Source organism: Tupaia chinensis, unplaced genomic scaffold, assembly GCF_000334495.1.
Source record: "Tupaia chinensis unplaced genomic scaffold, TupChi_1.0 Scaffold138500_1, whole genome shotgun sequence".
In the NCBI taxonomy this organism is placed as follows: Eukaryota; Metazoa; Chordata; class Mammalia; order Scandentia; family Tupaiidae; genus Tupaia; species Tupaia belangeri.
The window spans coordinates 630082-642992 of NW_006198396.1; the positions used below are offsets into that span (position 1 = coordinate 630082).

The window sequence follows — 12911 nt, forward strand, 5'->3', positions numbered from 1 at the left end:
AATCCCTTCTCCTCCATTCTCCTCTCAGGATCTTGGGCACGCACGCACATGTGCCCAGCATGAGTTTAAGCCACCGGGTCCGGACTCAAACCGTGGTCGACTACATGGGAGTCCAGCGACATAGCCATTATGCTAACTGCTGGTCCCAGTACAATACTTCTTAACAGGCACCATAATGACTGAATTAAAAATATTGACAATACCAAGTGTGGGTGAAGATACGGAGTACTGGGATTCTTATATATTGTTGGTAGGGATCTAAAAGAGTACAGTTACTCTGGAAAACACTTTGGCAGTTTCTTACAACAAATACTTACCATATAACTCAGAAGTTTCATTCCTGGGTGTTAGATGAGAAAAATGAAAATATATTTCTACACAACGACTTGTACATGAATTTTTATATTACCTTTATTCATAAGAGCCCCCAACTGAAAATAACTCAGATGTCCATGAGTTGCTTCAAAGACATGGAAGCAATCTACGTGTCTATCAACAGATAAATAAAATGTGATACACACACACACACACACACACACACACACACAGAGGAATACTATGCAGCCATTAAAAATGACAAAGTCCAGTCCTTTGAGGTTATACAGGAAAGCCTAGAGGATATTATATTAAATTAAATTAACCAGATACAGAAAAGGAAATGCCACGCCTGGTGTGTGTGCGTGTATGCCCAAGATCCCAAGAGGAGAGTGGAAGAGAAGGGATTACAGCATGGCCATCCCCCCCTGGGGGGGGGAGGGGGGATGATTTCTTGCTTTCTGTCTCTTTGTCTCTCTCTCTGTCTGGCGAGTGCACACACCCTATAGCAAAAACCTTCCAAACAAAAGAAAGAAAGGGAAATGCTACATGTTCTCTCTCCCTTATATATAGAAATCAGAAAAACTGACCTCATAAAAGCAGAGAGATATAGAAGATTGATTGGTGGACAGTAGGAAGGATGGGGAGAGTGACAGAAGGATATTGATTAACAGAGACAAAATTGCAGCTAGATTGAAGGAACAATGTTTTCTGTTATAAAATACAGTGTGGAGAACAGTTAATAACTTACTGCATATAATATTTCAAATAGTTTTGTTGATAGGTATACCAATTACCCTGATTTAATTATTACACATTGTATTCATGTACTGAAAAAGCGCAATGCAGCAATCATTACATTAATAAAAATTATTCATTAAACATTTTAAAATTGTTTAATATTGATTTAACGTTAAAATTATAATATTTGGCTATATTGGAATAAATAAAATATATGACTTTTTAAAACTGTGAGAAAGCCATGCAATGAACTACTACTCAGGACTAAAAAGGAACAAAGTACTGATACATGCAACAACATGGATAAATCTCACAGGTATTATCTTAAATAAAAAATCATGTTAACTCACATATATGAAAAAATAATATTGTATGATTATAGTCTAGAATGAAAAAATTAAGCCATGATGATAGTAATCAGTATAGTAGTTGCCTTAGGACATAGGGTGCTAGAGAATTAATAGAAGGGGTACAGGAGAAGATTTAAAAATGTTTTATATCTTCATTTGAATGGTGGTTAGAAAGGCGTGTGCATTTGTCAGATCTCTTCAAACTGATGCATAAATTTTGTGCATTTTATTGTGTAAGTTACACCTCAAATTTTCATATGGTACAAAAATTTAGAAAGGGGAAAATATTCTTCAAATGATCCCCCTGCCACTGGATCAAGCCCAAATTCCTTAACACAATCTGGCTCTTTTTTAACACCCCTTGACTTGTTTCTCATCATTCCACTCCATCTTCTACCACTTATTGTAAGGTACTTATAGTTTAAAAAGTTGCTCTTTTCTCTGAACCTTTAAATACAATGCTTCCTTTGCCTATAATTCTTCTTTCATATCCTATTTATCACCAAATCCTTGAAATGACATCCTCAGAACTTACAAAGCTAGCACCTCCTCCAACGAGCCTTAACCATTCAAGGTCTCTATTAGTACTTTCCCTCTACCTCCCAGTGATCCTTAAACTCCTCACTAACAAAGCAAGTATTACTCGGTAATGTAATTATATAACTTTAAAGAAATTTAAAAACTATAGTGGGCCAGGGCTATTTAATATACAGGCAAATCATCTTCCACATATTTAGTAAGCCCTGAATTAAATCATATATTATAGACTAATTTCTATCTAAAATAGTTGAAGCAAGTTTCAACATTCAGAGTCATCAAGGAAACTCTTCTATCCAAGATGACTTACAGAGTTGCAAATGATTGAGATTTTATTGTAAATAGCAATTTAGTATCATATCATAATTAGTATATTAGCTTACTTATATTATGGTTCAGATAACTTTCTGTGAGCTTATTAGGAAAGCTAGTCAGACTGTATTATATTGATTCTATCAGAAAATGCATTTTACATTCAATCAGGTGACTTAAAAATAGTGCTTAGTTTATGTGAAATTGCTAATGATTAAGCATTTCTGACATATAAAAATATAGCTTCATGGAAAGGTGGCTAATACATTACCTAACAATGTATCTGAAGGAACTGGAAAGGCAATAACAAAAAAAATCTATCCCAATAGTACTAGAAGAAAAGAAATAATAAAGATTAGAGCAGAAATAAATGAAATAGGGAATTTAAAAAATACAAAAAAATAATTAAACAGAAAGTTGGTTCTTTGAAAAGGTAAACAAAATTGCAAGACCATAAGCTAGACTAATCAAGGAAAACAGAGAAAGGAAGCAGAAAAATGAAATCAATAATTAAACAGACAATATTACAATAGCTATCACAGATACACAAAAGGTCATAAGAGGATACTACCTGCAACTTCATGCCAACAAACTAGAAAACCTAGGTCAAATAGACAAATTTCTGTACAAATCAATATTGCCAAATTGAATTAGAAAGAAATAGAAAGCCCAAACTGATCAATAACAAGTAAAGAAAAAAGGTTGAAATGGTAATAACCAGTCTCCCAACAAGGAAAATCCCAGGTGCAGATGACTTCACTTCTGAATTCTATGAAACTCTTAGAGAAAAATTAATTCCAATTCTCCTCAAACTATTTCAAGAGATCCAGTTGGAAAGAACCCTTCCAAACTCATGAAGTTGAGCCAAAGCATATCTTAGAAGTCAACATTCTTGGGTCCACAGTCTTTTCATACTTCACACAAACCTTCAGTTCCTGGTCTGGGCTGCCAACTGACCAACTCAGCCTTAAGGAAAAGGAGGACAAAGACAAATTAGAAATTACTTTTGAAGTCTCCTTCATGTTGATACCAGAAAGAGACAAGGACATAACAAAAAAAAAAGGAAAGAAAGAAAGGAAGGAAGAAAGAAAAAGAAAACTATAGACTAATATCCCTGATGAATACAGATGCAAAAATCTACAACAAAATTCTAGCAAATTGAATCCAATAGCACTTTAGAAAGATTATACTTCACTAATAGGTAGGCTTCATCCAAGGGATGCAAGGATAGTATAATATATGCAAAACAATAAATGTAATACATCACATTACCAGATGAAAACCATATGATCTTATCAATTGAGGCAGAAAAAGCATTTTTTTCTTTTTTTCTTTTTTTTTTTTGAGAGGTTTTTTCTATAGGGTACGTGCACTCTCCAGAAAGACAGAGACAGAGAGATGGAGAGCAAGAAATCACCCCTGGGGGAATGGCCATGCCGCAATCCCTTCTCCTCCATTCTCCTCTCGGGATCTTGGGCACGCACGTACACGTGCCTGGCGTGAGTTTAAGCCACCAGGTTCGGGACTCGAATTGCGGTTGGCAACGTGGGAGTTCAGCAACATAGCCATTACACTAACTGCTGGACAATAGAAAAAGCATTTGATAAAATAAAACCCTCCTTCATGATTAAAACACTCAGCAAAATAGATATAGAAGAGACATTTCTAAACACAATAAAAGCTAAAAATGACAAACGCATAGCTAACCTCATACTGAATGGGGAAAAGCTAGAAGCTCTTCCATTAACAAGTGGAATAAGACAAGGCTTTCCACATTCTTCTGTCCTTTTCAATATAGCACTGGAAGTCCTAGCCAACATAATCACACAATTTATTTCAATTCTAATAGGAAAAGAGGAAGTAAAATTGTCCCTATTCACAGATGAAATGATGATACACAGAGAAATTTCAAAAGAATGCATGAAAAAGCTCCTAGAAGTGATAGATGAATTCAGTAAAGTTGCAGGATACAAAATCAACAAAATAATTTATAGCATTTTTATATACCAATAATGAGTAGACTGAGGTAATATTGAAGAAAGCAATCCCATTTAGAATAGCCAACCTCTCCAAAGAGGTGAAAGACTTAAAACTGAAAAAAGAAGTTGAGTATGGCAAACAAAGTAGAAATACATCCCATGTTCCAGGATTGGAAGAATCAATATAATGAAAATGTCAATTTTTTTCCCAAATTAATTTACAAATTCAATGCAATTCTCACCAAATTACTGGTGACACTCTTCACATAAATAAATAATAACAATAATAATAAAATTTGTCTTGAATCAGCATTGCCAAGGCAATACTGTGCAAAATGAATAAAGTAGGAGGCATCTCACTACCTGACCTCCAAATACATTACAAAGCTATGATAATCAAAACAGCATGATATTGACACAAAAACAGACAGGTAGACCAATAAAATGAATAGTGCATTCAGAAATAAACCCAAAAAACATACAGCCAATGATCTTTGATGAAGAAGGACACAAAACAATGCAATGAAGAAAAGATATCCAGTTCTTCTAGTACCATTTGCTGAAGTGACTTTGTTTTATTGAAAAAAAATCCCATTTAAAATAGCCACAAAATCAATAAGATAATCTAAGAATAAACCTAACCAAAGACATAAAAGACCTCTACAAGGAAAACTATTAAGCACTTAAAAAATAAATTTAAAATGATACAGTGGGAAAAATATCCCATGTTCCTGCATTGGAATAATTAATGTAATCAAGATGTCAATCCTACCCAAATTAATCTACAAATTCAAATTCAATGCAATTCCAATCAAACTACCAGGGATAATCTTCACAGAAATAGAAAAAAAATAATAATAAAATTTGTCTGGAATCATAAAAAGCCCCATATAGTCAAAGCAATACAGTGCAAGGAGAATAAAGTAGGAGGCTTCTCAATTCCTGACATCAAAACATATTATGAAGCTGTGATGATTAAAACAGTATGATATTGGGACTAGGAGTTGGCTTAAGGGCTATGTCACTGGACTCCCATGTAGTTGACCACAGTTCAAGTCCCAGACCTGGTGACTTTAACTCACACCAGGCACATGTGTGTGTGTGCCTAAGATCCCGAGAGGAGAATGGAGGAGAAGGGATTGCAACATGGCCATTCCCCCCGGCAGTGATTTCTTGCTTTCTGTCTCTGTCTCTCTCTCTTTCTGGTGAGTGCATGTGCCCTAGAGCAAAAACCTCTAAAAAAAAAGTTAAAAAAAAATAAAACCATCATGATATTGACTGGGGCCAGCAGGTGGCGTGGTGATCAAGGGTGCAGGACTCCCACATGGCCGACGACAGATCGAGTCCCAGACCTGGCAGCTTGCTCTCTCTCTCTCTCTCTCTCTCTCTGCCTCTGGTCAAATTAAAATAAATAAAATAAAGATAAATGAAATCTTTTTTATAAAACAGCATGATATTGGCACAAAAATTGGCAGATTTGTTGTTGGTATGTAAAAATGCTATAAATTTTTGAGTGTTGGTTTTGTATCCTGCCACTTTATTGTATTTGTTTATCACTTGCAGGCGTTTTTTTTTTTTTTTCACTTCTGGAATATTTATTGTTGTTGTTATTGTTGTTTTTCCAATTCCCTGAGTTTTGTCATTACATTGTTTATTTGCCACCTTTATGGTTTTTGTTTTTTTTTCTTATGGGCACTAATTGCTATGAACGTCCTACTTATGACTGTTTTTGGTATGTCCTACAGGTTATAAACACTTGTTTGTTCTTTATCATTGATTTCTATGGACCTTTTGATTTCAGACTTAATTTCCTCAGTATTTTAAAATCATTCAGGAGTAGATTGTTCAGTTTCCATCAGTTTGTATATTTTTGAGGACTCTTTCTGTAGTTGTTTTCAAATTTGATTCCATCATGTTCAGAAAGGATACTGGATATAGTTTCTATACACTTGAATTTGTAAAGGCTTTTATGTCCAATTATGTGGTGAATCTTTGAAAATATTCCATGCGAGGGTGAGATAAATCTGTATTTTGTGGTTATTAGATGAAATATTCTATAAATATCTGTCAAGTCCGTTTAATTTATGGTATCATTTACATCTTGTATCTCTTTGTATTTTTTGTCTAGATGATGTGTCCAGAGGACACAGTGGGGTGTTGAAATCCCCAACAACTATTGTGTTGCAGTCTATCTCTCCCATGAGATCTAACTATCTCACATATTTGGGTGCTCCAGTATTGGGTGCATAGATATTTTAAAGTGCTGTATCTTCTTGGTGAACAAGTCATTTTAGTACTATAGAATGTCCTTCTTTGTCTTGTCTTACATCTTTTGTCTTAAAGTCTGTTTTGTCTCATAACAGTTTCACAACTCCAGCCTATGTTTGGTTTCTATTTGCATGGATTATCTTTTTCCAATCCTTCACTTTTAGTCTATGTATATCTGTATCAGTGAGGTGTGCTTCTTGTAAGAAGAACACCATATAGATGGCTTCTGTTTCTTAACCCCATTCAGTCAGTCTGTCTTTTAATGGGAGAATTTAATATATTAACATTAAATGTTATTATCAATATTTGTGGACTTATCCCTATCATCGTGTTAGCCATTTTCTTGGTCAGTTTTTGTTCTCTTATTTCTGTTTTGTCTCTCTTTAGTTTTCCTGAAACAATACTCCCTTTAGTACTTCTTGTAGAGTTGTTTTAGCATTGGTCAATTCTTTCAGTTTTTGTTTATCTGAGAATACTTTTATTTATTCTTCCAATGAGAAGGATAATCTTGCTGGATATATTATCTCTGATTGAAATTGTTTTTCTTTTAATGTTTTGAATATGTCTTCCCATTCTTTCCTTACCTGTACTGTTTCAGTTGAGAGGTCTGATGTTAGCCTAATGGGATCATCTTTATAAGTAACCTGACATTACTCTCTTGTCATTTTTAAAATATTGTCCTTGTTTTTGATTTTTACCAATCTGGCTATGATCTGCCAGGGGGAGGATCATTTTAAGTTGATCCTATTTGAAGTCCTTTTTATTTCTTGTGTCCAAATTTCTCTATATTTCTCTCTATCTGGAAATATTTCTGATAGAATTCATGAAAGAGGTTTTCCATGCCTTTAGCAGGTTCCTCACCTTCTGAAATACCCATTTTATGTATATTTTGGGCATTTCAATGGTGTATAGAACTCCCCATATGTTATTCTCTTTTTTGTTTGTTTATTTGTTTGTTTGTTTGTTTTTTCATTGTTTTTGGTGGGTTGGTCTATGCTGAGACTGTCTTCAAGGTCAGAAATTTTTTCGTCTGCATAGTCCAATCTACTGTTAATGCTTTCTGAGGAGATTTTAATTTATCTTCTTTACTCCCAGAAGTTCTGTTTAATTCTTTTTTTAGGATATCTATCTCTTTATGGAAGTCCTCTTTCAAGTCCTGAAATTATTTTTTTATTTCCTGGCATTGATTGTCTGTTTTCCCTTGCATCTCATTGAGTATTGTAACATAAATGATTGAGATTCTTTTTCTGACATCTCTGTGAATTTCTTTGTGCTGTCCATTGTTGGTAAGGGGCTACTGTGTTCTCCTTGGGAGAGTTAACCCCTTGCTTTCTCATGTTTCTTTGATACTTGCTTTGGTTTTTGATTATCTGATGCAATATTCATTTTTTCCTCTTTCTTGGAATAGTTTCTTTAGTATTGGAAGAGGGAATTTTACCCTTAGTTCCCAGGTGTCTTCCTATTAGAGAGCTGTGTCTCCTAGATCAGAGCAGATAAAGCTTATACAGGTAACTTCAGGTAGTTGACTCCTCTACAAAACTTCCAGGTCTTAATAAGGTGAGAATCAACTAAGGAGATATAACTTAGTGAACACAATCAAGTTGTGCACTGTGCAGTTTACCATGCAGGTTGGAGTACCACACGTTTCAAGGATAACCGCCGGAAGTGGGGTTTCGCTCATGAGTAGAGGCCTGCCAAGACTGGGACCAAGTCTCCTGGTGGGTAGGTTGAGCCCAGGCTGCAGCAAGTGCTAGGTGGGGGAAGTGGTTCCAAGATAACCAAGAAGTGGTAATGCACTCATGAGAAGAGGACTGCCAAGACCCCTAAAGCACAGTAAATAATCCCCAAAATAGACAAACAGTATTACATCAAGATAAGAATTCTCTGTACAACAAAAGAAGCAATATTTAGAATAAAGAGACAGTACTCAGAATGGGAGAAAATGCTATTCTTCAGATAAGGGATTAATAACTAGAATGTATAGGGAATTCACACAGCTCACCCACAAAAGAAAGTGAATAATCCAATTCAAAAATGGGCAAATGAGTTGAACATATAACTCTTTAAGGAGGCAAATGAATGGCCAAAACACATATGTAAAATGTTCAACATCTCTTATTTTAAGGGAAATGCAAATCAAAACCAAAATGAAATACCATTTAATACCAGTAAGAATGGCTATGATTTAAAAAATGAAGAACAAGTGCTGGCAAGACCGTGGTGAAAAGGGAACCTTCCTTAACCACTGGTGGGAGTGTAAATTGATACAGCTACTATGGAAAGCAATATGGAAGTTCCTCAAAATCTACAAATAGAGCTGCCATATGACCCAGTAATCCCACTCCTTGATATTTACCCAAAGGATAGGGAACTAGTTAGTTGGAAAGACACTTGCACATCCATGTTTATTACAGCATTATTCATAATTGCTAAGACATGAAATCAACCCAAGTGCTCAAGGACTGATGACTGGTTTGAAACAATGTGACACATGTACACTGTGAGATATTACTCAGCTATGAGGGACAATGAGATTCTGTCATTTGATACAAAGTAGATGAATATAGAAGATGTAATGCTAAGCAAAATAAACCAAACTATGAAAGACTAACACTGTATATCCTCACTCAATATATATTCAATGTTTGCATTCTATGGCAGACATTGAAATATTTGAAGATATAATAATAGGGAGGACAAATGTAGATACCAGAAACTTAATGGGGGAGGGGAATAGTAAAGGGTGGGTGAGAGGAGCTTGGAGAAGGAAAAATTAGGAGACATAAGAATGTAAAATTCTCCACTAAAATGATGTATGGCAATATCCTTGATTTGATTGTCACACTTGCATATATACTTTGAAAAACTGTATTGTGTGCTATAGAGATATACAACAATTAAATATGAATAAGAAGTTATAAAATTAAAAATATGGCAGCTTCATATGGTTGAACCTAAGTTTTGAAATTCAACCCTACTGATAAATACGGGCAAATTACTCATATATTCACTTATAAATTTTATATTTAATAGAGTAATATATCCTGCAAGACACTAATCCTGCACTTTAAGGCTATTGGGTATTCTGTTTCATGTAAACAGTAAATCAAAGGATTTTTAAGAAAGTCTACGTAAACCATTAGGGCATTCTTGGGTTCAACCAATTTTTTTTTCCAATTTATCAATGATGCAGAAGACATGTGGGCTCTGAACTCTGAAATTATTTTTTGAAATGACACTAGAATGAAAATGCAGATTCATTTTTAAGCTCCAAGCTCACAAGTCTATTTTGAAGACTAATTTTAATAATTATATGATGAATACTTTGCTAACTCTACAACTACTTTATGAGCAAAGTACTATTATCCTTATTTACAGATGATAAAATTAGAACTTAAATAAATTAGCCAAGGTTACACAGCTAATAAGTGGCAGGATAGGGATTAAAATCACTTATAAGCCTACTGCTATGTCCATTATTTACTTCAAATACAACCTTTTACCCCAGTGAAGTATTGGTACTGAAAGATTATGTTTCTTTTCAGCAAGCATATATTTATGCTATGGTTATCATTAGGGAAACCAAACCCATACACAAATGAAACACATTGTATTATTAAAATAGATCATTATAAGACAGTAGAGAACCAAGGATCAAAAGTAGTCTTATAGACCACAATTGCTATAAGAGTCTGGGAAAGAGAGGGAATAATTGTGTGCTTTGTTTTGACTAACTCCCAGAAGACCATTGATGTAAATGGTATCTGAGAACTGGATGCACAGCATTCTGGGAGCATGACAAAAGTACAACATAAATAGGAATGTGACAAAACCATGGTTATACATAATGAAGTCCAAGGGAGAGTAGCAAACTCAAGGCTAATTTTGAATAAGCGTAATTGCTGTATGAAGGAAGTTAGAAATTTGTGGCTGGGCTATCTGAACCCCAGAAATATATGAAGAAATAGTACCTGACAGATTACTCATCAGATATTTAGGGCAGAAAAGCAAGGACTCAAAGAGAAACCAAAAATGTCATGCTCACATGATTGGAATAATAGTCGTATCAAAATGTAAAGGATTTGTACAGTGGAAGGGAAGATAGGCTCAGGTTTTAGATATATTGAATTTAAGGTAAAAGTAGACGGTTTATAGAAAGCTAAATTTTTATGTTGGCTATGACTGACTGGGATCAACATTTAACTCATCTACATGTTATTTTTACAGATGGCCCTACTGAATTTCTTCTTTCCTGATGAAAAGTCCTACTCTGTAGAGGAAAGTAAGCATGTTCGCCGCAATAAAAGAAGCAAAAGCAGTGAAGGAGCAGATGGTAAGTCTATTCAGATGATCCTTTATGACTTCTGAGTTATCTGTTAATAAGAATACCCTTCTAAGGACTACCTTCTTAAATATGCTTCTTCAGACTGAAGGTCACAGATTTCTCCAGCCTAATCTACCAATCAATCCTTTGACACAGAATTAATTAGATAAGGTTTCTCCCTCTTCTAACTTCATTCCTTTCCCAGTATGTCTTAGTATATCTGAGAGCCATGGTAGCCTTGGTACTCTCAGGATGACCTTATGTAAAGATCTCATCTTCCAGAGAAATCCTATATCTACTAAGGCCACCAAGAAGATTTGGTCCTATTGTTGGAATTGACAGTATTATATCATGCTGGCATTTGCATTATGTGTTCATTTCAGAGATAATCTTACTATGTTAGTATCTGCTACTATGTCCAATTGTGACTAGTGCTTCTAGAACTAATATATAAGTTCCTTGAGGTCAGGGATTTATTTCTCTTTGTAAAACTCCAGAATTTAGCATAGTATCTGGCACATTGTTGATGTTTGTTATGTAAGCTGATGATGTTGATTGCCCCGTCAGGTAGGCAGTGATGTGCCAATGAAAACCACCCCTGTTTGGGGTGTAAGAGCTTTGAGTTAACTAGAATTTTGTGAAACATGACAAAATGTTGAGCTAGCTCTTGGGAAGGGTCTTTGAATTGCTTTGATATCTCAACATCACTCTGTAAATTGACAAAATGCTACCCCTTTGGCATAGGAGTTTGTAGAGTGCATAGCTCTGGGCTGCTTCAAAACCATCTGGACTCAAAGATAGCATGTGCCTGGCTACAACTGCCAATAATGTGTCCAGAGGTTTATAAAGCAATATGACATTATAAAGATGAAAATGAGATTTTAAAACTGACCGAGGGCCAATAATGGAAACAGTTCCTAGCAGTGGGAACTATTGAAGAGATGGGGCCAGGACTTTGTCAGGGGAGGCAAAATGAAGTTGAACTGGATGAAATCTGCAAAAGAGCTCCAAACAAAGACCCTGTAATTAAAAGAGAATCAGAGCAATAAGCTAGGTAAAGATTTCTAGATGGTACAGGTGGTATCAGAATTGAGCCTTTGAATGGAGAACTGGACCAGTAAGACCATTCTCTAGGGCAAACATTTTTCATACAATTGATGACCAATTCAAGTCTAGAAAATATATTTGATGAAGTAAATGGCACCTGTTATTCACCTACTACTTGAAGTCAGTTTTTTGGAAATCTGACTAGTAGGAGCTAAAAACTGACAGTATTATCCCTTTCCTACCCCAATTAAGTCACCCTCTGAGATGCATGTAAGTCTCTCCACCTTTGTCTCTTCTCCTAGGGCCACTCCTAGTACCACCACACTGTTTATAATAATCCTTGGTTATTAAGGAAAAGAGAGACGTAGTAAGAGCAACATTGCCTTCAGTAGTGAGCATTGCCTTCCCTTCCTCTCCAAGTAGAAAGTCTAATGGCTTCTACAGTTTACTTCTTTATCTAGCCTCCCAAGTTTTCACTTTAAAAAGACAATTTCCCCCCACCTATATACCTCTTCATCTGGATCTGACTACCAACATCTCTGACACTGATCTTCCCTAGAATGTTTATTCTGTCCTAATATAAAACAGCTTTTCCCTCTGGTCAAGACCAAAGTCTCACTTACTAATTTTTATGATTTCTTATCTCTAATTTAAAAAAAAAAAGGTGAGTCAGTCTGTAAACTATTCCTTTCTGAATTTGATACTCTAGTCAGTCACTAGACTGTAGTCATTTTGGGCCCACACTAAGTTTTTCGTGAAATTCAGAGTTTTTTTCTTTAATCAGTATCATTTGCTGGAATCCAGAGCCTCTTAGAATTAAGAGGATAGAGTGCCTGAAGGTCCTGAAATTTTATCTGTTTTTCAACCTCTCACCTGGGAGGTTATAGAACCATTTCTTCAGATGTGGCTGGAGTACCTATGAATTCAAAGATGATGAGCCAACTAAATCTTTCTTTCTTTTGAACCATTCTTGCTTCTTTGCTGAGTGTATACTATATTTATTCAATACATTCATCAAATATTTACCAAGCAAATACA

At 35.2% G+C, this 12911-nt stretch overlaps 1 protein-coding gene across 1 annotated transcript in view; it reads left to right on the forward strand.

Annotated features, from left to right (window-relative positions):
• LOC102481074 (ectodysplasin-A-like) overlaps positions 1–10870 on the forward strand; it is a 456842-nt gene extending 445972 nt beyond the window's left edge. The window contains exon 3 of the mRNA XM_006161384.1: positions 10730–10870. Coding sequence (XP_006161446.1) covers positions 10730–10870 — 141 coding nt within the window. The remainder of the gene's footprint in view (positions 1–10729) is intronic.
• Positions 10871–12911: the final 2041 nt, after the last annotated feature.